General features: G+C 35.7%; 2 protein-coding genes across 4 annotated transcripts; one reads left to right on the top strand and one right to left on the bottom strand.

The window, feature by feature from the left end:
- Nucleotides 1-988: 988 nt before the first annotated feature.
- Nucleotides 989-5,517, bottom strand: LOC105632542 (uncharacterized). Of its 2 annotated transcripts, none has more exons than XM_012214943.4 (6): nt 5,250-5,517; nt 4,949-5,035; nt 4,526-4,702; nt 3,568-3,666; nt 2,647-2,889; nt 989-1,819 (listed from the first exon to the last, which is right to left on the bottom strand). In XM_012214943.4, the coding sequence occupies exons 2-6, from the start codon at nt 5,012-5,014 to the stop codon at nt 1,373-1,375; spliced, it is 1,032 nt and encodes a 343-aa protein (XP_012070333.1). In that variant the 5' UTR covers nt 5,015-5,035; nt 5,250-5,517; the 3' UTR covers nt 989-1,372. The 2 variants fall into 2 exon arrangements, with proteins under 2 accessions (XP_012070333.1, XP_037492552.1); XM_037636624.2 differs by lacking the exon at nt 5,250-5,517 and adding an exon at nt 5,118-5,234.
- Nucleotides 5,518-6,295: 778 nt separating this feature from the next.
- On the top strand, nt 6,296-25,772 carry RGD3 (ROOT GROWTH DEFECTIVE 3). Of its 2 annotated transcripts, none has more exons than XM_089717543.1 (28): nt 6,296-6,847; nt 7,037-7,131; nt 8,082-8,299; nt 8,478-8,532; nt 9,441-9,522; nt 11,203-11,537; nt 12,258-12,354; nt 12,437-13,025; nt 13,251-13,383; nt 13,498-13,566; nt 14,477-14,688; nt 16,436-16,664; nt 17,005-17,178; nt 17,861-18,286; nt 18,393-18,833; nt 19,139-19,258; nt 19,355-19,822; nt 19,953-20,491; nt 21,143-21,635; nt 21,713-21,781; nt 22,644-22,748; nt 22,878-23,105; nt 23,206-23,469; nt 23,559-23,608; nt 24,128-24,237; nt 24,318-24,400; nt 24,924-25,136; nt 25,293-25,772. In XM_089717543.1, exons 1-28 carry the CDS (start codon nt 6,796-6,798, stop codon nt 25,458-25,460), a joined length of 6,117 nt encoding a protein of 2,038 aa, XP_089573669.1. In that variant the 5' UTR covers nt 6,296-6,795; the 3' UTR covers nt 25,461-25,772. The 2 variants fall into 2 exon arrangements, with proteins under 2 accessions (XP_089573669.1, XP_089573670.1); XM_089717544.1 differs by having other exon boundaries at nt 6,298-6,847; nt 25,296-25,772.
- The last annotated feature ends 650 nt before the right edge of the window (nt 25,773-26,422 follow it).

Below are 26,422 nucleotides of genomic sequence, written 5' to 3'. Positions count from 1 at the left end.
CAACCCCATCACATAACTTTCTTTCTTGGATCTATAATTTTATTGCATTAATGTTAATTTATGTTAATTATAATTTTAATGAAAAAAAAAAAACTCCAAATGGTCTAAAATTTTTAATATCTGAATCACAGGTCGGTGCCATTCCAAAAGGTGAGATCACAATTTCTTGCAGATTGGTGTTTTTTTTTTTTTTTTTCCTTTTGTAAGCAGCACAGGTCAATAATTCAATTAATGAGTTGGCTGCTTACTGCTAAAAAATTCTGGTTTGGAGCTGACAAAAGAAAAAGAATAATTCCTTTATTATTAGCTTAAAGCACACATCCTCTAGAAAGAAAAAGAATAACTTAAAACCTAAGTATAACTTTATGGAACTCAACTCATCTATATGGTTTCATACAAAGTTCATTCTTTTTTTTTTTATTTTTTATTTTTTAAATTCATTATGAGATGAATAGACCGAAATAATATTGTGGATTACTAAATTTGTGAAACTTTTATGGTTGAAAGTTTATATTATCTTTCATTTAGAGAAAGATAATGTTATATTAGTATTGATTTATAAATAAATAAACTAGTATTATCGAGTCAAAGATTATTTCAAAGATTTTAAAAAAAGAAAAGATTATTTCAAAGATGGACTTCAAGAAGGATTTTATCATTTTGAATAGTTCTCTGTACAGATTAGAATATTAGAAGCAGGGCGTAAGATGACATCATTAAGGAGTAATAATAAAGTATTTAAGGAGCAAGTTGCATTAGTTTTCATTTGAAGTACATTTTCCAGTCAAATGAACATAGAAAAACATTTCTCCGTGGTTCATGGACTAGAGGAAATGTTTTCCATTTGTACCAACTGATAATCAAATGTTTACGTCCTTTTAGCTGTTTCAAAATTGCTATTCGTGATCCACAGTTCCCCATGATCATAATACTTTTGTCGTCAACGAAGGAGATCATGCAAGATCATGTTGATTTTGCCCACAAGTGATAATTCAAAGCATAGAACTGATTTTACTTGTTCTATTCTATCAATGAAAATGTCGATATCAATTGTTTAAATCCATTCTATCATTCGCCTGTGACTTTTCGATCTTGAGAACATGAGTAATTACAAGCTCCCTTAATTTAGGAGAATTAAGGGATTATTTGATCAAGGCCTATATATATACATATATCTTGTGAGGATTTTTGTACCGTAAACCAACTATGTGAAATGGTTTACTATTCAAACATTTTCAAGAATTGGACAGAACAATAGTAATATCATTGAAAACCCATCATTACCAGAATTCTCTGCGTTGAGTTTGAACTTTGCAACATTTTCCCGTGAATCTTTTGCTCATCAGCACTGTCCAGATGCTAAGCGTTGTGGTCAATGATTTGATATCTGTCCGCGCACCACTGCTGCATCACCGTGTGCAATATCTCTGCAGCTACAAGGTTGATCTTGAGTTTTCTCATCAAGAAGCTTCAAGTTCGAAGTACCTTCATCAACAGACGAAGAAGAGTCATCCTCATCCTCATCAGAAGAAGCCACATGGTTTGGACTTGATGATTCTGGATTCTCTGATTGCAATGTAATAGGTAGTGTTAATGATGGCAATTCAGAACTGTTTAAATCAGAAATTTTCTTGTCTTCCTCCCTCATCCATTGGCCATAAGCTTCAAAGTCAAACCCAATTGAGCTTCTTCCGCCAAATGCAAAGTCCAGCTTATCCATATCAAAGAACTCTTCCATTATCTTTCCGCTTTGTGGGTCATTACAGTACACAAACTTCACTTTTTTGTATGTCTTGGGCTCAATGAATGGTTTCACCATCTGAAAAAGGGAAATTTTGACAATTTTGAATGGTTATAAATATGGCGGATGGAGTGATCATAATTTTGAAGCAGCTACTATAAAGGACGCCAAACTCATTCATGGAGCAGTAGAAACATAGACGATCCAGCTTTTCTTTATTATGTTTAATTAAGTGAACCAGTAAGCTTTATGAAATTATTAGAGATTAAAAAACTTTGCAGATCAAAGTTCTTATTGGCCAAGGAATTTCCACAAATAATCGGTTAGCTGAGCACACGCTTTCAAACAGAACTGTGTAAACCACTCAAGTTGCGCTGTCCTAATATTCACAGGCATGTACGTATGTGAAGTATAAGAACTGGATGCTACAACTAAAATTAGATATAACATCAGAAAGTAGACAACTCTGTCATTCCCTAACCAAAAAACAGAACCTTAACACAGTATCTCAAATATACATGTAGAATGAAAAAGACATGTATAGACAAGTGAAAAGAATTTCATTTTTAGAACTTGAAAATGTATTAAAAACAAATAGTTTCCAAGATGAATTTGTTCTTAAAGATATAATGCTTTGAAATCTTGTACTGTTGTTTTGTTTATCAGCACCAAAAGCACATAAAGATGTGTAGTTGTGGATTTCAAATACAGGGAAAAAAATACGAGAGTAAAAAAAAAGAGAAATTTGTGCAATGGGGCCAGTTTTTGTGGCTTTATAGTTGATGAATGAGGAAAAATAAAAGATCCATGGAGCAATTCAAATATTGATATTTATTGTTTAATGTAAGCAAACACCAATACTAAAGATGAAATATCATATGATATAATGGCAATATTAGACATACCTTCCAAAAAGACTCGAACACTTTTGGGGGATTATAGAGGATTGCAAGGCCCAGTCTTTCAGGGTAATGATTCTGCAAGATATTAGCTGTTTCCCTGGCTGCTTTCACTGATATGCTAGCCATTGTCCATCGTTGAAAATCAACTAACCACACCATTTGCTCATGATCTGGATTCATGGTCATTATAGCGTTCTCAATGCAGTAAACCAAATGTCTGATCTGTCCTCCCAGATTATTTGTATTCTGAAAAAATTGAAATTTAAAACATGGCAACATCATGAATTTAGAAAGAAGGTCAGCACTGAGGGCCATTTGCGATATTGCAGAAAAAAATTGACAGAGAAAGCTACATAACAGTATTGAGATTTTAGAGCTGGACATTGCAGCTTTGCTTGTTTTCCTAAACCTACAGTATCAATAAAATCGATCAGGTTCCTCCAACCCCCACCACCACATGACATCAGACAGAAATATTGTATATTGAAGTTCTCAAGTGTATAGTGCTAAGGATGTTGAAGTAGCAGTAATGGTAGTAGTTGTAAGGCATCAGCTTTAGTGGTAGGATGATGGCACAGTAGTAAATTACGCGAATGGTGCAATGATGATCACAGTAGCAGCAAAGGTGTTGGTGAGAGGGGTCTAGTGGCAACAACGGCAGTTATGATGACGGCACCATTGTACTGTTAAAAAGCCAGTAGTGCAAAAGTAACATTAGCAGGAGGTGGTAATGGCAAAGGTGAAAGTAGCAGCAGTCGAATAACACTAAGGAAACATCATCACAACTTGTTACCGGTTTTGTCTTTCCGAACCCACAGCAAAGTGGTCACATTGCCACAATGTATCTTAAGTCCTTAGAAAAAAAAAAAAAAAAAGGCAACAACATTGAATGGCCCCTAAATCTTTCAATAGTAATCTAGCTACCTGGAAACCAGGTCTCATGATAAGCACAGTCCTCCCCTTCCTGTCAAAATAATTAGCTTTGTAGACTTTTCCAGTTTGAGCTTCATGAGCAACATCTTCCTACAAATACAATCAAGACAAAATGTCATTTTAGGAACTGTAACATCCATGTTTATAGAAGTATCAACTGCTAAATAATTAAGTTAGGTAAAAACATCTCAGATATTTTTTCGTCTGCTCAAATAAACTATCAATGTGAAGATGAGAGCCACATAACAAGTCATAGCACATTGTTCTAGACAGAAAAACTACTTTAAACTAGGGGTGAACAAAATACCGTTAAAACCAATTTTCCGAGCCAAATTGAGCCTATTCAGTAAAAATAACGGTAAAGTATTTGGGAATTATACGGTAACTGGTAAATGATTCAGTAAGATACCAAAAAAAATCGAAATTCCCAATTTATCAAAATACTCAAAACGGTGACATTTTAAACTTTAAAAAAAAAAAAAAGAAAATAAATGCGAATTCTCATATGGTAAATCGATCAATTCTGTAAATCAGTCCATAAACAGTCAAACTCTATCAGTCAATTTCTGATTCCATAAATATGTAAATTGATCAGTAAATGATTAACCGTACCTACTGGATGTCCTTCCCTCCTTTAAACCCATATGTAGATACAATTTATCGTCTTCTCTTGACATTGTGGTAACACGTTTTTTTCATTTCTTTATTCTAAATTTTGAAAGTGTGCTCTACCCTTCTAACCCACTCAAAAGACTTGAGCTTGTCAAATATTGCTTGCAGGATACCATTTAGCTAAAAACCAAAAATGTGTGGCAATCCATTAAATCAATTAGGGTGAAAAATATTGCACACGGTAATAAATATATGTTGCTTTTTCTGCTCTTTGGTGATCAAATCAATTAAACATTCAAAATTATTCAATAAAAATTGGAAAGCAGTAAATACATACCCATCGTATCTTCTCAGGCTTAAATTCCAGCCTCCACTTCAAGGTTTCTTTCAACGTTTTTGCTGCCTTCTTTGTATTCCAGTTTCTTGCTCTGAGATACCTCAATATTGATGCATCAGAACAGAGCGTTGGCGGCTTATCAGCGATAGGACCTATGATCTTCCTAACATCATTTATCTGAAGACATAAAAGAAGCAATTAGTTCAATGTTAGCAATTGAACTGAATATAGCGTCTTGCCAATCCAATGGGCTTCCAAAGAGAACAAGGAAATTATCAAAAAAAAAAAAAAAAAAAGCTAATATCTTTTGAATATATGTGTTGCTTTCGAAATTCTGAGCAATACCAAAACTACATCAAAATTAGTTAGTTTAACGCAGTAAGACACTTTAGAATAGACCCACTAAAAGTAAAAATGATAAACCTTAGCTTGCTGCTCCTCAGGCGATAGAGATTTTTCTTCACCACCTCCTCGCAGCTTCTTGGACATCTTTGCAAATGCCAAAGTAGGCTGAAACCAGCATTTGTAAATCGATTAACAAGCGTCAATCACATTTTCAAAGTATAATATGGCAAATGAAAAAAAACCATACGTTCGAAGATAAAACTGGCACAGCATAAATGTGTTGAGACTTGGAATTGAAATCAATCAAAAACAAATCTAAAAGCACATTAAAAAGAAAACAAAACAAAAAAACAGAGAAAAAGAAATAGAATAAGTTCACCTTTTATCCTCTTCAAGAAGATGAGCTATTTGTAGAGATGAAGGCCATCTGAGCAAATAGAAATTTGAATATAGAACTAATGACGATAGCGATTACATAATACTAGACGCAAGAAAAGCACATATCTATCCAAGAAATTGCGGTTGCCAGATAAGGAAATGGAAACCAACAAAAACAGAGTAGATGATATTGGTATTTGGATGGCGTGCGCCGGCGTGATTGCTTGCTCTACCACTTGGAGGGTGGGCGACGCTTTGACCGGCCGTTGGCTTTTGGAGGGTTAGGAGCTAGGCAGTATGGGCCCAATCGAACCCAGTGGTTTTTAACAGATATCTTCTGATACTACAATGGGCTTAGGGTCTCATTTTGTGGGCCTTTACCCAACCCAGAGATATTTCATAAAGATATAGCACTAAGACGAGTGAGGGGTTGGGTCTCGTCCTAATTATTTAAATTTCATTGTTATTTTGTTATTATGGTTTATTCAATTAATTAGTGAAATTAATTTATCTTAAATAAAAAATCACTTAATTAAATTTTGAATAAATTTTACAATCTGAATGCACAAATTGAGATCTTAATGTTATAAGTTTAGCAACAATTTCAATTTTTAAATTGATTTATTAATATACTAGTAAAATTACATTTACCCTTTTAAATTTAACTAGAAAATTTTAAATTTTAGTTTAATAAATTATTATTTCCCATTACTTTTTTTGAATATAGAAACTAAAATTATTTATCAACTAAACCTTAAATCCACTTTTCAAATGAGGGTGTTTTTTATTTCATTATTTCCCATGATACTTGTGACAAAATATTGCCCGATCTAAAAAAATATATATATTTTTTGACAAGATCTAAAATAATTAATTAAAAATTGGCATTTTGTTGCCATTTTATCCAATCAGAGTCAGAGGCCGAAAGGTTCATAAAAAAGAAAAAAAGAAAAAGCGCATATACGCAAAATATAAATACATACACAAGGTCGTTAGTTTTAATTATTTACGCTTTAATTATAACAGCAGTTAAGGGGAAAAAAAAAAATAAAATAAGGTTTTTGTTTTGATTTTTCACATTGACGCGAAACCAGAAAGTTATCGTAATCCGCCTCTGTCTCAACCGCCATAAACACCGCCCATTTGCTCCTCCTCCACCTGGTAACCCTAATTTCCTCCTCTATCCCACTTTTTTCAAACATATACATACACTTATCTTTACCTAATTATTAGCCTTTTAATATTTTTTTGCTTTCTCTCTGAAATCCCAACCCTAACGGAGATAATAACAAAACCAAGCAAAACCAAGCGAAATATTTCTCTTTATCCTTTGCTTCTTTCCAGCAATATTTGCAACAATATTGGAACCGGAGAATTGAACCTGAAGTCAAAGGCATTGTGATTTACGCGTTGAAGCTTAATTTTTTTTCGATCATTTCGTTATTGTTATTCACAGGAAGAATATGTTTATAGTTACGGGGCATAAGTGAATTGGATGATAAATGCTGTCGTTTCATTCGTAGTTTGGAGCCTCTTGTGTTTTGGCTATGGCTCAGCAGCAATCTTCGCGTCTCAATCGTTTACTGACTCTATTAGACAGTATCCTTTGTCTGCCGTTTTTCGATTTTTTTTCCCTTTCTTTTTCTTTTTTGAGTTGTTTTGCCATTTTTGGATCCGATTGATTTGGTGTGATTTGGTGTTAGTGTGAAGTATTTTCTAATTCACAACAACGGTTCTATTTTTTATATGCTAAATTTTAGTTTTTCTTTGACGAAACCTTCTCTTAAGCTGGTTCTACCCAAGCGACAAGATTTACTGCAGCTAGACAGATTGGGGACATTGCAAAATCACATCCTCAGGATTTAAGCTCTCTTCTGAAGAAGGTTTTTATCGGTTACTTACTAATTTTGGATTTTTATTCGTCGTGTAGTGCAATTATCATTTTTTTTAGCGCTGTCTGTTGGGAGTTGTCTTGATGTGCAGGAGCTTTAAGGCTGCATGATCAGAGATATGGTTGTTGTTCGATTTTGACCTTTTACTTGGGCACTGGCTTCATTTTAATAGTGATGCCAACTGTGAAGTTGAAACAGATACTTGGGATGTAAACCAATTTATAATACAAAAGGCTTAAGCTATGGTAGCTTGTGATAGGAATCGGTTTGGATTGAGAAGGTCATCTAGGATGTATTTCATTTATAAACTGTTGACTGGTTATGAAAATTTGCATGTGGAGAGAGAAATCTCTATGAACAGTTGTGGAGCGAAATTCAGAGGGTACTTTGGATGAGAATAACTGCTTTGAAGTGTAGGGAAAAGGGGGAATTTTTAGTCTTCTGCTTTCACTGAATCTAACTCAACTTTTTGAAGACTTTAGTCTGCATAAATGATATATTGTAATCTGCTGACATTTATCTATTTTTCCTTGCTTAGATGCATCACTGGCTTATTAAAACTTGAACTGAACTCCCCAGACAACCTGTATAATTGCTTATTATTGGATTTACTGCTAGCTAAAGTTTGTAGTCAATCATTAAAACATAGATTCACCCAAGCTTCTACAGGTTCTTCAATTGTTTATATTACTCCGATGTTTGGATTTTTTTGTTGCAAAATTGTCTCAGGATATTCAATTGAAATATTCATGAATGATTTGGGTTATAACAAGATTTTTCTTTTAAATTGCCAATGAATAATTATATTGGCTGTAATATCAATTGATTTGTGCTTGAAATGTTGTTATCTGCAATTATCTTTATTCTTTTCCTTCACTCCTTTTTGTCTATGATAAGCTAATTCTTGTCCACGGTCTAAGCTGTGTACTTTATGAAAATAGGTTTCTCAATATCTCCGCAGTAAAAACTGGGATACGAGAGTTGCTGCTGCCCATGCAATTGGGGCAATTGCTCAGAATGTTAAGCACACATCATTGCCTGAATTATTTGGCTACGTGGAAACAAAAATGTCCGAGGCTGGGATTTCAGGTGTTGTTGAAGATTTGGTTGCTTGGCCTGATTTTCATTCTAAGATCGTGTCAAGTGGTTCATTTAGAAGGTTGTTGATGGAGTTTGCATTTGCTGCTTATTTTATTTTTGCACGTTTTTTCTTGTATACAGTTGGTATATTTAATATATCTTCAGATATGCATGTAAGCTATATTCATTTTTATGTATCTTGATATACTCACTTCTCCTTTTTTTCTTTTAAATGCTTTGCCACACTGTTTAAGCAGTTTTGATATGAACAAGGTGTTAGAGTTTGGTGCCTTGTTGGCATCTGGGGGACAGGTAATATGTTTCTTCTTCTTTTACTTTCAGTTAACTACGCTGTGTCTGTTTGACTTTGTTGTTTTCACCTTTTGGGTACTATACTTGGACTGTTCGCTTTTGTTTGTTTTATTTCTCCCAATTTTGGATGTGAATTAGAAGGTGCTTCTCAGCTTGAAAGAATTGGAATGGAAATAAAAATGTGGGAGTTTGGGCGAAGTCCCAGGATGGAGGAAAAGGGAATAAAGAACTAAATTTCTTCATCGTCTTGCTTATAAATTCAGAAGGGTCATGCTTGACTTTTATCAGTTATCATAATAAACAATGCATCTGTTTGTGAGGGGAACTGGAAAAATCTATCGGCTTCAATTTCTCAACCACTATAATTCTCTACATTCTGCATGTTTGATATCAGAAAGTGATGGGATAAGCTTGCACTTGTAATTCTGTTCACCCATCTTTCCGTTTCTCCCAAAGTTTTTGACATTAAGAATGTTTTTCTTCTCTTGTAATCAAGAAAAGATGGCCCCTTATTAAGTTTTTATCAGGATGAGATGGGTTTGTCGATTGAACAAGTTAAGGTTATAACAAAGCAGAGAATTTTATGCATAAAACTAGATTAACAATTAATGGCATTTAATGAAAGCCATATCTGTACTTTATTTTTTGATAGTTCTATGACAACATATTGATAGCTGCACTCATTGGAAAATCTGCCATTGTACCTTTTCCTGTTTACTACCTTCAATGACCATTCGCATCATTATTATCATTACCATCATCATTGCATTTTTATCAGCAGTTGCTGCAGTTTGCTTTGAATTAAAATGACTATATGTGATGTCCCAGTTGTGCCAGTTCCTTTCAGATGTTGCCTGTGTAAATTTATGCATCTATAGGTTGAGATTCTTACATCAGCTTTGATCCAGGAGTATGATATTGCAATTGATAATTACAAGAGTCCAAGGGAGCGATTAGCTCGGCAGAAACAAAATCTCCGGCGCAGACTGGGTTAGTAATTCACACGTTTTTTCTGCTTTCTACAGACCGATATACTTGTGTATCTATATGCATATTAGAGATTGAGTTTATTCAGTGTGTAAAACTATCAGATGGCCAAGTGGTTAGTGCTCCCCAAATTTTTTGTTTTTGGTGTCTCTTTTACGACATTCTCTCCAAACATGGTTCAATGGGATAATTCGTTCAGACTTATTTCTTTTAGTTACAAAATGTTATGCAAATAATGTTCAGATTTATTGGATAGAGTTGGGTATGTTTACAAGTAAACCTAAGTGGTACATTATTGAACTGTACCAACTGAGAGAGAGTAAGAGTGTAAACCAGTTATTCTTAATTTGAATTTTTTTTTTATAAAAAAAATAGGGGCAGGAAGGGTGGGTAGGACCTATTAGAGAATAATGAAGTGAGACTAAGACTTCATGCTGAACGTATGAGGATAGAAATTGTGCATCTTGTTATTTTCAATTTACTGATTTTTGTTAGGAATTCTAACAGAAAAGCAGTTTATTGAATACATATCATGTATTGTTTTTAAAATTTTCCTTTCTTGGTGAGTGAGAACATTAATCGTTTACATCTTCGAGTCAATAATTTGGATATCCTTGGACTAAAGGTTCCGTAGTTTTGACTTCTAATTGTCCTGGCTCTCTGATATCCTGTGATTTAGCTTGTTATCATGCATTGCTAGATTGATTGTATTTATTTGGTAGGCGAAACAGTAGTAGGGGATGAAAACACCAGCGTCTGGAAGTAATCAGTTTAGAAGTTTTAATCCTGTACAGGTGCTCCACCTGTACTCTATTATTTCTACTCCCCACTTCTTCTTTTAAAAAGGTTGTGCTGGTTTTAGTTGGTTACCTATTAGTAACTGTTTACTGCTACTGTTTTGGGACGCATATGACAGTTACTTTTCTGGGTACATTGTTGCTTAACTATTAGTAGCCATTGGATAACTGGAGTATCTCCTGCCACCAGATGATTGGATTTCTTAGTGCTGTAGATTTTGCATTTGGTTTGGGGACAACTTGTTGACATTCACCATCAAATTGAAATCTTGGAACTGTTAAGATGATGCTGGAAGATGGATATTTGAATACAGTACTGAATAATTTTTTCTTGATGCAATTTGTTTGGATATAGTAGGTTGACAGTGGAGTCAAAACGGAAAATAGGATAACCTGGTTTTCACAGTTAGGAATGTTTTTTCATAGGCTTTTTATTTTTCGGGTGGTGGGGCTTGGTATGCCTTCCTTGGACCAGATAGTGGAAGGGGCAGGGATTTGCATTATAAGTCTTTAAATGCATTTAGCTTTAACTCTCTGTTAGCCAACCAACTTCCCCTCCCTTTCCTTTATCCCTTATTCTCCCTTCATCTTCTCTCCTTAACATACTGCTAGATGTGCTCATGTTACATATTCGGTTATGGAAAGTACCTGCCTGCTACATCATGGACATTCTTTGAGCTCTGTAGCCTCTTTTAATTGCGGGTTCCTCACTTCACAATTGCATTTCATTTTTTCATTAGAAATGATGATTTTTTTTTTTTGCTCATATGGTTTTCCTATCTTTAAATTTTCCCTTGTTGCATTTTGTGAGGTGGATTGCTCTATCATCTTAAGTTGTTTTCTGCTTGCTGAGTCTCTTCTCACTGATTTAGATTTTTGTGAGCAGGTTTGGATGTCTGCGAGCAGTTTATGGATGTCAATGATGTAATTAAAGATGAAGACCTTGTTGCCCAAAAATTGCATTCCCAAGGAAATGGGTTGGAGCATGGATTTTATATGCCTCCATCAGTACATAATATCCAGCGACTGGTTGCAAGTATGGTTCCCACTGTTGTATCAAAAAGACCAAGTGCTAGGGAACTGAACCTCTTAAAGCGAAAGGCAAAAATTAATTCAAAAGACCAAGCAAAAGGTTGGTCTGAGGATGGTGATACAGAGGTGTCATTTGCTCAGAGTACAACTCCAAAGGCCTCAAATCAAGATTCATTTAACTCTAACAAGGTATTGAATTGGTTCCTTGATATATAGAATATGGATTGCTCTTCACGGTCACTGCACATGTTCCTGCTTTTCTGGATATTTTTACATGGAAACAAATGAACAATGGTGTACCTTTTCCTAGTGGCCAATTGTTTTTGTCATTAATGACAACAATTATTATTGTTATTGTTGTTGCTGTCGTCTTAGTGATAGTATCATTATTTCCTTATACAATTTGACTATTCTATCATCCTAAATTGGAATAAAAAAGATGTGTATGTTTGCTTAGGATTTACTTGTTCAGTTTTCCAATGAGCAAAATATCTTGACTATATGAGCCCACGGACTATTTTTCGAACTCTTTATCAGTGTATTAGAAATGTCTGAAGGTTCATTTGGAAATATATTAGGAACACTTGAGCTGATTGACAAATCAGAATTATGTGATAATCTGTCTGTACCATTTTGTACATTCCTCTCTGCAAACTCATTTTTTCTTAAAGAGGGCATGTGTTTCTAAAGCTATTTCTGTTGATGGGGTATATTTAATGACATTATTTTCTAAAACAAATAAAGCTGAGACATCTAAAATGGAATCGTGAAGTGCAAATTGGGAGAGTTAGATTGTCGATTGTGGTTTATTTTCCCTCATTTTTTGGTGGTCATAAGGTCCTCTTTATGTATCTTGTCTTTTCACTTGTTCAAGTGCAAAGCAACGATTGAACCTGACTTGTAATGCAGGTAAATACTGACGAAGAAAGCTTTGAGCATGATGGTGAAGGGAGGTGGCCTTTCCGTGGTTTTGTTGAGCAACTTCTCCTTGACATGTTTGACCCCGGTGAGCTTATATATTTTGCTAGATGTTGGATTGCATGGTGTAGTTCAATCATTTGATTTTTTCTCTGGAAATACATTTGCAGTTTGGGAGGTTCGTCACGGTAGTGTCATGGCATTGAGAGAAATTTTAACCCATCATGGTGGTTCTGCTGGGGTGTTCATGCCTGACTTGAGCTTAGATGGTGTTCTAGATGAATTAAAAGACCTAGATTATTCAAGCACAAGGAAACGAGAGAGGGAAATTGATTTGAATATGCAAGTTTCAGCAGATGAGTTGCAGTCACATCAGAAAAAGCCAAAGTTAGAAGATGCATCCTCTTTATCAATGTCAATGTTGTCTACTGGCTGTGTAGGTAACTTTGACATCAGTATCAAGGTTGAAGATGGTGGATGGAACATCCCTTCAGGACAGGTTAATGGTCAAGTTGATGCTAGTTCTGTTAAGATGGAGTGTGATAATTACCCTGATGGTATACCTTGTTCATCTAAGGTGGTGGAGTCTAAGGGTTGTTATGTAGATAAGGTTTCTGTGAAATCAGATGTACTTAGCAGCCTTCCTGAAAATTGTGAGCTAAAGAACTTGGTTAAACTCTCTAGGTATTCGTGGAAGAAAAATAGTGAATATCTTCAAGATTTTTCTATTCGTTTCTTGTGCATATTATCCTTAGACCGGTAAGATCCCAATTTCTTTTAATTTAACGTGTTAGATCTGACCTTAAGGTCCCATTTTTCCTCTGTCTATTACAAATGCCAAAAATAGTACTAATTACTCTCAAGCTTGTGCATTATGCTACCTTTATGTGTGGGATCTGCTGATTACCATTTAGTCTGGAGTTTCTCTTTCTCGGTTCATGTCAAAATTTATGCCTGCTCTTTCTCTTTTATTTTGTCCTGCAGTTTTGGAGATTATGTATCTGACCAGGTGGTTGCTCCTGTACGGGAAACTTGTGCACAGGCATTGGGTGCCACATTTAAGTACATGCATCGCACTTTAGTTTTTGAAACATTAAATATTCTGCTTCAAATGCAGGTAGATATCATTTAAGGACATGCTTTTGGTCTCAATTATATTGTAGATACGGATTTGCAGTGCACTTAGTGCCCATTTTCGTGATTTTTATTCTTTTGCATTCTTCTTGTTCAGCGTAGACCAGAATGGGAAATTCGTCATGGAAGCCTTTTGGGTATCAAGTACTTGGTTGCTGTTCGTCAGGTAAAACTTTGTTGTGATGATATTAATAGAGCTAAGTGCTAAATCTGATTTTATTTTTCTCTGATTTTGGTTATTTGAGTTTCTGGTGCTTTGAATTTTATAGATTGATGTTTTGGAAGAGATTTAGACTGGATGGTCTGGACCTGATGCCTATTATGGGTTGGGGCCCAGGCCTTAAACTTATCATAAGGTTGGATGTTGAGGCCTGTGACTGGCCAGGGTGGAAGACCATAGCAGTTTTGGCTATAATCGACCTTTTATTTCCTTCAGAAAAAATAAACACGATAAAACCTGATGTATAGAAAAAAGTCCCAATGATATGTCAGACATAGTTGATTTTAAGTACTGTTCCTGATTCCTTGATACCACAAAGTTTAATTACTTGTTATGTGGTTGCACATCTAAACAAATGAATCATTTGAACTACAAGTAGTCTTGTTCATTTTTTTATAGTCTGCAGGACCTTTCTTTTTTAGGCTCTATGCAATCACTAAAATGTGGGGTACATTGATTTACTTTCTTTGAAATTTTCTTGTTTCAATATCATATTCTAGTCAACATTATTCACTTGTGGGCATGCAGACACGAACACACACACAATACATAGATAACATACGAGGAGAGTTTAGGAACTGGGCAAAAATGGGGTGAAAGTATCATAATTTATAGTGGTATATCTCTCTTCCTGCAATGGAAATGCTCCGACTGAGTCTTGCTGGGAGAACCTTGCCCAATTCCAAGTGCTTGGGATTAATATCTGGGTGCAAAGGAAAAGAGATCAGAGCAATTGCTTAGGCATTTGTCCATTCGGGTGCATATTCTATTCAAGCTATGCATACATTCAATTGTTAGCTGTTGTCTGTAATTGTTCCCATCTCTTGTGCCATTCCTCATCTCTTGTTTCTTTTAGGAGATGCTGCCTGATTTGCTTGACTATGTATTGCCTGCTTGTAAAGCTGGTCTGGAGGACCCTGATGATGATGTTCGGGCAGTTGCTGCAGATGCTTTAATACCTACTGCTGCTTCTATCGTCTCTCTAAAGGGTCGGACATTGCATTCCATTATTATGCTACTTTGGGATATATTACTTGATTTAGATGATCTAAGTCCATCCACTAGCAGGTATTTCTGTAAGCAAGGTGCTTTGGTATTTCATCTTTCTGTTTTGGTCATTTATGGTAGCTAATAGTCCTGATTTATGTGCCAGGAGAATTAAAAATATGCACACTGCATTTTTTTGTGTGATAGGAGAGAAACACATTAGAATTGTATATTGCACAGACTGTTAGTTGTCAATGTCTTGATGCTAACACCTGCTGTAAATTCAAATGTTTGTAACTTTTGTGGCTTTCTTTCAGCTTCTTCATATTTATCAGTTAATAGGTATTCTGCTTGTATGCTTGTGACTAAGTGCGTGTTTAGTGTCTTATCAATTTAAAATACATAAAGCTTGGCTGGGTTCTCTGGGCTCTTGTGGAATTGTGATCCAGCTATACTTACAAGCAGATTGCTCAGAGTTCCATGTTAGTTTCCTCCCACTTGTCAAAATTCCTTGTTATCAAATTTGGCTGCCAACTAACTAGTGATGTGTGTATGTTAGGTGGATTGCCCAATTTTTCTGATATCAGGATTTATGCATTTTACTCCCTGTGTGATCTCCCTCAAGGAGAATCCAAAGTTTTAAGAGGGCAGTATATATTTGTATAAAAGTTGTCTTTTGATTTAGAGGGCAGTATCATATTTGTAAAGTTTGTCTTAGTCTTTATTATGTTTGGCTTTGTCGATGATTTACTTCTCTTTTAATTAGGGGGTTGCAAATGGGCGGTTCGGTTGTGAACCAGACTGCGAAAACCGAAAATGACTTTTCCTTGAAACTGAACCAAACAGAAATAAGTTCGGAAATCGACTAAACTGGTTGGTTCACTAGACATCGGTTCGGTTTTACTTAGAAAATAAGTGTTTTGTAATAACTGATCCAAAGACTGAAAACCTAAATTATAGAAGATTGAAACCAAATCCGAATAACTGAACCAAAAACCGAACATAATTCGGTTTGGTTTGGTTTTTGGTTTTTGGTTTTTTCCAAAGTTTGCTCACCCCTAATTTCAATTCAAATGGTTCGGCCACCACACTCAGTGGCTCTAAATGCTAATTTGTTTTTTGAGCTTTTTGCCCCAACCAATCAGACCTTCCCCCTCCGGAACCAGCCAACACCTATATCACCAAACAAAAAAAAACACCTCTTTGCTTTCTAAGTCTAGAAATTGAAGCTAAGGTAGGATCGGTAGAGAAGCAAAAGAAAGTGTTGCTCAAGCTTGTCTTAGAGATTGATTTTCTGTGTTGGGTGAATATGTTGATCGCCTATGTGTATTATAGAAAGGTCAAATTTTCAAGGGCATTCTTTTGATAATGCAACTATAGCATTCATCCATAGAGTGATAAACTGATAATGAAAACTATTAGCAAGGTCGTTGATGTTAGGTATTATATTTAAGGTTTGTGAAAGTTTATTCCGCTTTCTTTTTTCTTTGCCAACGCTTGTTCCCCACCTCCTCCCTAATAAATAAATAAAGAAGCTAATTTTCGCAGATGATGTGTATGAATTAGATTCAGACTCTAAGCTTTGGACAAGCTTGTTGTTTGCTTTGAATTTTTATTATATGCAGTGTTGTTAATTAATCTGTGCTGTCTTTCCCCCTCTCTTCAAATTCTGTATGAAATATCTTTCCTTATGTTTAGAACTCTGCATAGTTTATCAGACTTCGGGTTAGATTACTGATCTTGAAATAGGCTTTGGAACTTTGTGCCTTCTTTGGTAGTTTGAAGTGATACAGAGAGTATAACAAAGTTTTTCATGGGCATTTTGCAGTGTGATGAATCTGTTGGCAGAAATTTATTCCCAGGAAGATATGATCCCCAAGATGGTATCAAAAGAGAAGCAGGAATTAGACCTGAATGAAGTAATTCATATTGACGATGCCAGGGAAGGAAAAGATTTGCAGGAGAATCCTTACATGTTGTCAACGTTGGCACCGCGATTATGGCCATTTATGAGGCACAGTATCACATCAGTTCGATATTCAGCTATTCGAACTCTGGTCTGTGCTTGTTAATGTTAATATATGCATTATTGTGTATATTTCAATTTTTTGCTAATCTCACACAGTTGTCTCCAACATTTTGCTTTTGACTGTGTTTCAATAATATTAGTGATATTGATTTTGTTTATACACTTTATGTATAAAGTTCCACGTCTGATTTTGTTCATTTGCTTCCAGATGTATCTTTCTTTCTATGCATGTTCATTAACTTGGTTCCTATCCCGGCCTTCGGCTTTTCCCCTCTTAAATGTTTATGGAAGAATGCTATCTTGATTGGTTTCTTTATATGTGGGAATGTTTCTATCCTGTTGTATTTTACAAGGAATCTTATTTGCAGGAGCGATTACTTGAAGCTAGTTATAAAAGGAATATTTCTGAACCATCTGGTGCATCATTTTGGCCATCCTTTATTTTGGGAGATACCCTTCGGATTGTTTTTCAGAATTTACTTCTTGAATCAAATGAAGAAATTTTGTTATGTTCGGAGAGGGTTTGGAGGCTCCTTGTTCAGGTATTTTGTTCGATTAAGATGGATTATATTCATTAGGTACTATATGTTGTCCTTCAATTTTTTTAAGATTTAACTTCTGTTTCTCTGCATGTATGTATTTTTTTTTCTTTCTTCTTATTTTACTATTATTATTATTATTTTTTTTTTTTTTTTTTTTGGGGGGGATGGGGGGGTGGGGTAGGTATGGGGTTGGGGTTGGAGGTAGAGAAGTAATATTTGTTAGAAATTTTCTTAGTGGTTTGATTATCTGTGAGACTAGATAGAAGTAAAGAATATTCTGTGGAAGCACGATAACCGCTTGTATTAATTTTTGAAGCAGAAGGTAGAGATTGGGTTTCATTTCTAATAAAGTGAGTTACTGGGATATTAAGAAATATAGTGTCAGATAAATGAATGTTTTCAGTTATGTTCCATTCAATCTGAGCAAGATTAGATGAAATAGAAAAAAACCTACCTGTTCTGTGCTACTTTGCAACTGAAATTTCTTTTTGATAGATGATAGTCAATTTCTATTATACTCTAATTATTTATTGGGGTTATTAGAGTATGAGAATGGTAATTGTTGTTTAATTGATTCCCTGTTCTTTGTACTTATTTTATGCTTCTGTCTCTTCTCTGAAGCTTTTGAGTAGACTCAATGGTTCCTTTTTTTTTTCCCCTTTTCTTTTCTCTTTGGTTTTAGTGCCCTGTGGAGGATTTGGAAGCTGCTGCAAATTCCTACATGTCTTCGTGGATTGAACTTGCAACTACTCCATATGGTTCAGCATTAGATTCTACGAAGATGTTTTGGCCTGCGGCTCTACCTCGGAAGTCTCACTTTCGAGCAGCAGCAAAAATGAGAGCTGCGAAACTTGAAAATGACTCTTCTAGAAACATTGATTTAGATCCAGGGAAGGAAATTATTCTACAGGAAAGAAATGGGGATGCTTCTGCTAGCACAGTTAAGATCATTGTTGGTGCTGATGTTGAAATGTCAGTCACTAATACTCGAGTGATTACGGCATCAGCGTTGGGAATTTTTGCCTCTAAGTTGCGTGACAGTTCTTTACAATATGCTATTGATCCGCTTCAGTATGCTCTTACCTCTTTATCTGGAGTACAGCGGCAGGTAACTTTTTTTTTTTTCCCAATCATTGAAGTTGAATTGGATTTGTTTACACTCTTTTTCTCCCCTTCTTCCTTTATATCCCTACATAACTTTTCTGCTTTATCAGGTTGCATCCATGGTTCTCATATCATGGTTCAAAGAAATCAAAAGCAATGACCTCCCTGAAGTGCATTTTATGCCTGCCTTTCCTAGCAATGTTAAAAGTTGGCTGTTGGATTTGTTATCCTGTTCGGATCCTGCATTTCCTACAAAAGATTCAGTTCTGCCATACTCTGAGCTCTCAAGGACTTATGTGAAGATGCGCAATGAGGCCAGTCTGCTATGCCGAGCCACTGAGTCATCTGGCTTGCCTGAGAATACATTATCATCTATTAAAGTTGATATGGAGAACTTGAGTGCTGATGAAGCAATCAATTTTGCTTCCAAGTTGCCTCCATTATGTGGTGATAGTTCTGGGAATGAATCTTTGGGACGAAACATTGTGGATGATATTGAATCATTGAAGCACCGACTTTTGACAACTGCAGGCTATTTGAAATGCGTCCAGGTAATTTCTGGGTATGTTCTCATCTTGTGTGAAATGAAGCATGGAACCTTTTAGAGTAAGAATTTAAGATAAGTTTGTACATTCAGTTGGAACCCACCCATCAGAGATATATTAGGCAGTTGATTTCTATGATTACATCTTTTTCACCTTTCTTCTGAAAAAATGGCAGACATGCAAATGGATTCCCTGTGTGCTTTAGATGTCTTTAAACTTTGTTAGAATGTTTATTTAAAGGAATCAATCACTATTCTAATTTCTACATATTCTTTCATTGACACTTGTTTATTTAATGGAACAATCTGCAGAGTAACTTGCATGTTACTGTCTCTGCTTTAGTTGCTGCTGCAGTTGTCTGGATGTCTGAGCTTCCTGCCAGACTTAACCCAATCATTTTGCCTCTGATGGCCTCAATCAGAAGAGAACAGGTCTCCCATCCACCTCTCCCCACTCCATGGTTCTTATTTTGATCATACATTGGTTTTACTGAATTCTATTTTTTGTTTCAATGTTCCTTTTTGAAGGAGGAAATATTGCAGCACAAGGCTGCTGAGGCACTTGCTGAGCTAATTTTTCATTGTATTGCACGTAAGCCTAGTCCAAATGATAAGCTAGTCAAGAATATTTGTAGTTTGACATGTTCGGATCACTCTGAGACCCCTCAAGCTGGACTAATCAGTTCCATGGAGACTATTGATGATCAAGATTTCCTTTCCTTTGGGAGTAATACAGGAAAACAAAAGTCCAAGGTTCATTCGGTAGCTGGCGGAGAAGACAGGTCAAAAGTTGAGGGCTTTATTAGTAGACGGGGTTCTGAACTTGCATTGAAATATTTGTGCGAGAAATTTGGTGCTTCCTTATTTGACAAGCTTCCAAAACTATGGGATTGCCTCACTGAAATTCTGATGCCTGGAAGTCTTGCAGATGAACAACAAATTACAAGAAGGATTGAGGCTGTGAAGGATCCTCAGATCTTGATAAATAATATTCAGGTGTTTTTATCATGTAGATATTCCTTTGAAAATTGGAATCTGTAATTGCTTATTTGTTATGTCGTACAGACTTAGATTCTTTTTACTTTGGCTTATGTGCACTTATGTACTTCCCATTTATGATTTGCAGGTAGTACGTTCCATCACTCCAATGCTCAATGAAGCATTGAAGCCTAAGTTGCTCACACTTCTCCCATGTATTTTCAAATGTGTTCGCCATTCTCATGTTGCAGTTAGATTGGCTGCCTCTAGGTGTATTACTTCAATGGCCAAGTCAATGACAACAAATGTTATGGCTGCAGTAGTCGAGAGTGCAATTCCAATGCTAGGGGATGCCACTTCTGTTCATGCCAGACAAGGTGCTGGCATGCTTATTAGTTTGCTTGTTCAGGGATTGGGCGTGGAGTTGGTTCCATATGCTCCTTTATTAGTTGTTCCTCTTCTTCGGTGCATGAGTGATGTTGATCACTCTGTCAGGCAGTGTGTGACACGCAGTTTTGCTGCCCTTGTTCCTCTTCTTCCATTAGCACGAGGCCTACCCCCTCCTTGTGGATTGAATGAGGTTCTAACGAGTAATACAGAAGATGCACAGTTTTTGGAGCAACTGCTTGACAATTCACATATTGATGATTACAAGCTTTGCACTGAATTGAGGGTCACATTAAGGAGGTTGGTACCTATACATATTTTTCCTCAACACATAGCCATAATCAATTTAATTGTTGAAATGAAAGTGTGATTTGATGTTTAAAAGTTGCTTCTAGTTTGAAGGCCAAAGTTAAGTGTTTCTGTTTGATGTCTTAATGGGAAAGACAAAATTGATGATTTCACAATGCCTTCTTTTTCTAGCCTCTGGCCATCCCTAATTGTGGCCCCCTTAGATTGGAGATGCTAACCTATTTCGTCCCTTCCATGCTTTTCTAATGAGACTATGTTACCTTTTCCTTCCTTTCTGTTTTTTGTCCTCAGTTCTTTTGAACCAGAAAGGTTAACCATCTTTCCCTTCCTTACTTTTTGCCTTCCACCCTCTTTTCAGGCAAATTCCTAGTCGTCTAAGTTGTTTCTAGGACATAAGCACAAGTAAAGCAACTGTGATAAGAAAATAAGTGAAAGAATCTTTAATCACAAAGCTGCAAAATCACAATGGAACTTGTTTCTGGAACAAATTGCACAATGCCCATAAGTACTGCTTTTGAACTCCGCAGATGGTGCTTATTTTTTCTGCATCGCAAACTTTTTCATTCAGATTGTTCTTCGCATTTTTTTTTTTTTTTTTGATTGTGGGTAATAAGAGCAGTAATGGTAAGATTTGTGCTGCAGGTATCAACAAGAAGGGATAAACTGGTTGGCTTTCTTAAAACGTTTCAAGCTCCACGGGATCCTTTGTGATGATATGGGACTTGGTAAGACATTACAGGCATCAGCAATTGTGGCATCTGACATTGCTGAGCGTCGCACTGTGAATAGCAGTGATGACATTCAACCATCTTTAATTGTTTGTCCATCAACACTTGTTGGACATTGGGCCTTTGAGATGGAGAAGTACATTGATGTTTCTGTAATAAGTACCCTGCAATATTCTGGCTCTGTTCAAGATCGCATGTCTCTTAGAGATCATTTTGATAAGCATAATGTCATCATCACTTCATATGATGTGGTTCGCAAAGATATTGATTTCCTTAGGCAGATACTGTGGAATTATTGTATTTTAGATGAAGGGCATATAATTAAGAATGCGAAGTCTAAAATTACTGCTGCAGTGAAGCAGTTGAAAGCCCAACATCGCCTGATACTTAGTGGAACTCCAATTCAGGTTAAATTCATGACAAAAAATACAGTGAAAATTACCTCACTGGTTATACTGATAAACGGTTTACTTTTCTATTGCAGAATAACATCATGGATCTGTGGTCTCTCTTTGACTTTTTAATGCCAGGATTTCTTGGGACTGACAGACAAGTAAGGGCTCAATGTCTAGGTTCCTTGCTTCTTAGCTTCACATTGTATTTAAAGACTGTTTATGGACTTTAAGCTTTTTTATGTGGTTTCATTGGATAGATACTTAGTCCAGTTCGAAATAGTTAATGAGAATGCACATGATTCCAGGGAAAATGAGAGGGAAAAAGAAAGAAAAAAGAAGGAAGCTTAATCATACGTGTCAAAGTTGATAGTCTTTGGTTATATAAAAAACTTCGGATGTCTTTAGCTGTCTAACTTCTAAGATGCTGGACATGCTTTCGCCTGGCTTTTTTAAGTTTCTGTCATGAAGTAAATCTACCTATTGTTTACCTATGCTTACTCTCTTTGGCATTTTTCCTTCTTGGTGAACTTTCCTGTCATACTATGGGAATGATTACTGGCTTTTCTTAAGCTCTTGGATAAAAAAAATGAAGTCGTACAGTCTCTTGAAATTCCATGTCCATATCTGGGTTGTTTACTTTGTATTTTTTCAATGCATGTTTTAGAGTTTTGATGTAGTTATTTTATATGTGCTGAAAATTGAAATTTTATTCCTAGCTGATGAAAGCACTAATTAATTATATATTATGAATGGTTGTTGGGCTTTTGGGATTGGAGAGTTATTTGCCTTCTTGAAAGGAATTAATGAGAAAATGATAATTTGGTGCTGCTAAATGATTTGATTCTTTCTAGTTAGGGTTTCTTTTGGACCTATGGTGCTTGGTTGATTGGCCGACATTAATGCTATGGGCTTGGTTTTACTATTGGTCTTGTAAAAAATTAATCTGGCTCGGTTCTTGATTTTTAATCTTATTTCTGTTTGTCGTCTTGTGTATTCAACTGTTGATTTGTTGTTTGGCAGTTTCAAGCCACGTATGGGAAACCTTTACTAACTGCTAGAGATGCTAAATGTTCTGCTAAGGATGCTGAAGCTGGGGCACTTGCCATGGAAGCGCTGCACAAGCAGGTGAGCATTGTTGTTTCTTGTTCTTTGACTCCCTTGTTTGGTCAGCACCCCCACTTCCCTCATCCTTTCCAGTATTATGTTTGAACCATTGCTGTTCCACTTATTTCCAGTTACTGTTCAATACAACAGGTCATGCCTTTTCTTCTCAGGCGGACAAAAGATGAAGTTTTGTCTGATTTGCCAGAGAAAATTATTCAAGATAGATATTGTGACCTGAGTCCTGTTCAATTAAAACTCTACGAACAGTTTTCTGGTTCACATGTTAGACAAGAGATTTCAAGTATGGTTAAACTAGACGATTCAGCACATGGCGAAGGACATAATGCTTCACCCAAAGCATCTACACATGTTTTCCAGGTAATTTGCGGCAGGTTTCTTTTTTTAGCCTCTTTTCTTCATTTTTTTTTGGGCAGTCCAACTAGTTATGAAGAAGCTAAAGTGTTCCTACATGTTTCAGGCACTGCAATACTTGCTAAAACTTTGCAGTCATCCATTGCTTGTTGTTGGTGAAAAGATGCCTGAAGTACTTGCATCTCAATTGTCAGAACTCCTGCCTCCAAGTTCTGATGTAATCTCTGAATTGCATAAGCTACACCACTCTCCAAAATTAGTAGCACTCCAAGAGATTCTGGAAGAGTGTGGCATAGGTATAGATGCTTCAAGTTCTGAGAATGCTGTGAGTGTTGGGCAGCACAGAGTTTTGATATTTGCTCAGCACAAGGTAATATATAATCTGTTTAATTTATATCTCCATATTGTTGATTTTAATTGCTCTTCTATGACTTTTGCTTAACAATGGCATTCATGCAGGCCCTTCTTGACATTATTGAAAGAGATTTATTTCACTCCCATATGAGGAAGTAAGTTTTCCTTTCCTACTTCTAAACTGAGTTTTATAACTTTGTGCAAAGAAAATAAACCGTTTTATAACCATATGACTGGAATTTCTTGTCATGTTGTTGTTAACTCCGACAACATCAAGAAAGCTTTAATGTGGACCAACCATATATCCTTCTTCATACCATTTTTATTCATATAATTTGCCATTTCTACCTCATCAGATCTCTATAGATAACATCATTTTCCTTTTGCTGGTAATTTTAGTCGTGTAGTCTTTGAGTTGCCCTTGAGACTTAAGCTGAAAAAGGGAAGGACTTTTTGTTTTAAACCAGTCAGTCACTGATGGGCTGCGATATCTTAATCATAGTAAAAAATAGGATCTTGTTCTACTTGAAGATTTTTCAAAAAGAAGTTTGTCACCTTGTTCTACTTCCTTTCATAGTTTCATATGGATTATCTTAATTGTGGACTTGAGACTTGTGACATGAAAGTAAGTTAGGGTTGATATAATTTTACTTGTGCCTGTTGGTTCAAAGCAGTGTCACATACTTGCGGCTGGATGGATCAGTTGAACCAGAGAAACGTTTTGACATTGTTAAAGCTTTCAATTCAGATCCTACTATTGATGCCTTGTTGCTCACAACGCATGGTAAGATTGTTTTTTCTGGTTTAGGTGGTTCGACTCATAAATTTAAAAAATCAATATAACCTTCTTTGCTCTGTATGTAGTTGGTGGCCTTGGTTTGAATCTGACATCTGCCGATACCCTTATTTTCATGGAGCATGATTGGAATCCAATGCGAGATCATCAGGTTTAAAACATACTCCTGCTAATAGGCTTACTGTTTACCCATCGTCACTGATCACTAAATATGCGTAATGCCAGAATGATTTATTGTCTGTCATGTAATTTACAATCTTTCTACATATTGCAAGATAAGCAAAGTTGGCTTGTGAAAACTGAATGACCGTACTAGATTTTGCACAGCAAAGTATATGAAATCTTGCAACTAGCATAAGTGGGGCCATTAACTTTAGTGGAATTTGTGGGTAGGGTTATCATTTTAGCATTAGCTTTCTAATGCTGGTGACAATGATTTCAATTCAGCAGTTGGCTCATTGTGGATGATTTGGATTTAAAATAATATTATGCGACATTTCTATGGCCTACCAACCTTTGCTTTCCACTGCATACAAAAATTGTATGTGAATGTTTTATTTGTACGAATTTTAAAATGTCAATAAACTATCCAAGAGCGTTACAGATTATTTTTCTAAATCTACATGTCGTATCATAATCATTGTTGATCTTATGTTTCCTCAATATGTTTGCAGGCCATGGACAGGGCACATAGATTAGGTCAAAAGAAGGTTGTGAATGTCCATCGCCTCATCATGCGTGGCACGCTCGAAGAGAAAGTTATGAGTCTCCAAAAGTTTAAATTATCTGTTGCTAATGCCGTTATTAATGCAGAGAATGCCAGCCTGAAAACAATGAATACTGACCAATTACTCGATTTATTTGCATCAGCTGAAGCCAATACAAAGGTATTGATAGGAATGTCACTGTGTTCGGGGAAAATATTTCATGTTATCCCTTGTTTTGAAGTTTATCGTGTTGTGAACTTAGTATTCATTCGTGTTGAGATCAAACGTTGAATTGGTCTTTTTTAGGTTGACAAATTTTATGTTGTTTTCTTTTAGCAGGGAACTACGAAGCGCTCAGATGGCAACTCTGATGGAGATCCTAAATTAATGGGCACCGGAAAAGGCTTAAAAGCCATCCTTGGGGGATTGGAGGAGCTTTGGGATCAATCACAGTACACTGAAGAGTACAATCTGACCCAGTTCTTATCCAAGCTCAACGGGTGAATTCGGGCTGCTCATTCTGTGTACAAAGTGTATATTTCTTGTTGAGTTAGGAAAAGAAATTTTGACGTTTTAATATTAGTTCTCTCTTTTTTTCTTCTGTCCTTATTTTTGCCATTTTTCATTCCCCATATATAATTTTTTGATTACTCCTATATATGTTTCTTATGTGGGAGACTGGGGAAAAAGATGGTTTTAGTGGTTGGTTGGATAGCCTGATTTGAAGGATATCGAAAAATGTCAACCCAGAATGCATCAGATGGGAAACAGAAATTGTAAAGTTTTGAATATTGTATATACGATCAGTTCTTTTCTCGTTCTAATTTAAAAAAAAAAAAAAAAAAAAAAAAGAAAAGAAAAAGCTAATGATTTCAAACTGTGGTGTCCGTTAAAGTACTTCAAAATTATTTGATTTTTATTTTGTTCATATGTGATGCCTGAGATGCTCAAGCTCATGTGATCAAAGAATAATGCCAACTGACTTTTGTACAGTAGAAGGCTAAGCAGAGTCTTTCTTCTCTTTTTTTTTTTTTTTTTTTTTTGTCATTTTCTTTAAAATCTGTTCTCTTTGCTTTTAGTTTCAGTGCTCCACTCTTTTTACTACCGATCAAAGTCTTACATCTACATTTTGGAGAGAAATTTTGTTCCCAGCTGCTTTTGGAAGATTATGTTGGAAAAGTTTAAAAGCTTATAAGCATGGTCCTGTGTTTCAAGATCTAATAGGGTGTACTACTTTTCTTTCCATTATTTTTATTGCAGATAATAAAGAATTGCTTGCATGTTTCCTAGAGGACTTTTCACTTTTTTTATGTTTAAGAACTATATATATATATACTTCAATTGCTGAATGAGGTGGTCCACGACCATCATGCCTAATAATAAGTGACAATTATGCTAAAATTTGAGGGAAATTGTTATAGTCATAATCGAAGACCCACAAGCTTATCTTTAATATACATGAAAAT

Source organism: Jatropha curcas, chromosome 2 (assembly GCF_041381405.1).
Source record: "Jatropha curcas cultivar XTBG-Jc1 chromosome 2, XTBG_Jcur_1.0, whole genome shotgun sequence".
Taxonomy (NCBI): Eukaryota; Viridiplantae; Streptophyta; class Magnoliopsida; order Malpighiales; family Euphorbiaceae; genus Jatropha; species Jatropha curcas.
Note: the sequence above shows the minus strand (reverse complement) of the source record. Positions and strands in the feature narration are given on the sequence as shown.

What these genes read in the sequence shown, in the direction of transcription:
- LOC105632542 (XM_012214943.4), bottom strand. Translation starts at nt 5,014, where the DNA reads ATGTCCAAGAAGCTGCGAGGAGGTGGTGAAGAAAAATCTCTATCGCCT. An exon ending in CTGAGGAGCAGCAAGCTAAG is followed by an intron (nt 4,703 to 4,948) that starts GTTTATCATTTT and finishes TTATGTCTTCAG; the next exon opens with ATAAATGATGTTAGGAAGAT. An exon ending in TCATGAGACCTGGTTTCCAG is followed by an intron (nt 2,890 to 3,567) that starts GTAGCTAGATTA and finishes CAATTTTTTCAG; the next exon opens with AATACAAATAATCTGGGAGG.
- RGD3 (XM_089717543.1), top strand. Translation starts at nt 6,796, where the DNA reads ATGGCTCAGCAGCAATCTTCGCGTCTCAATCGTTTACTGACTCTATTA. An exon ending in CATCTACACATGTTTTCCAG is followed by an intron (nt 23,106 to 23,205) that starts GTAATTTGCGGC and finishes TACATGTTTCAG; the next exon opens with GCACTGCAATACTTGCTAAA. An exon ending in ATCCAATGCGAGATCATCAG is followed by an intron (nt 24,401 to 24,923) that starts GTTTAAAACATA and finishes ATATGTTTGCAG; the next exon opens with GCCATGGACAGGGCACATAG.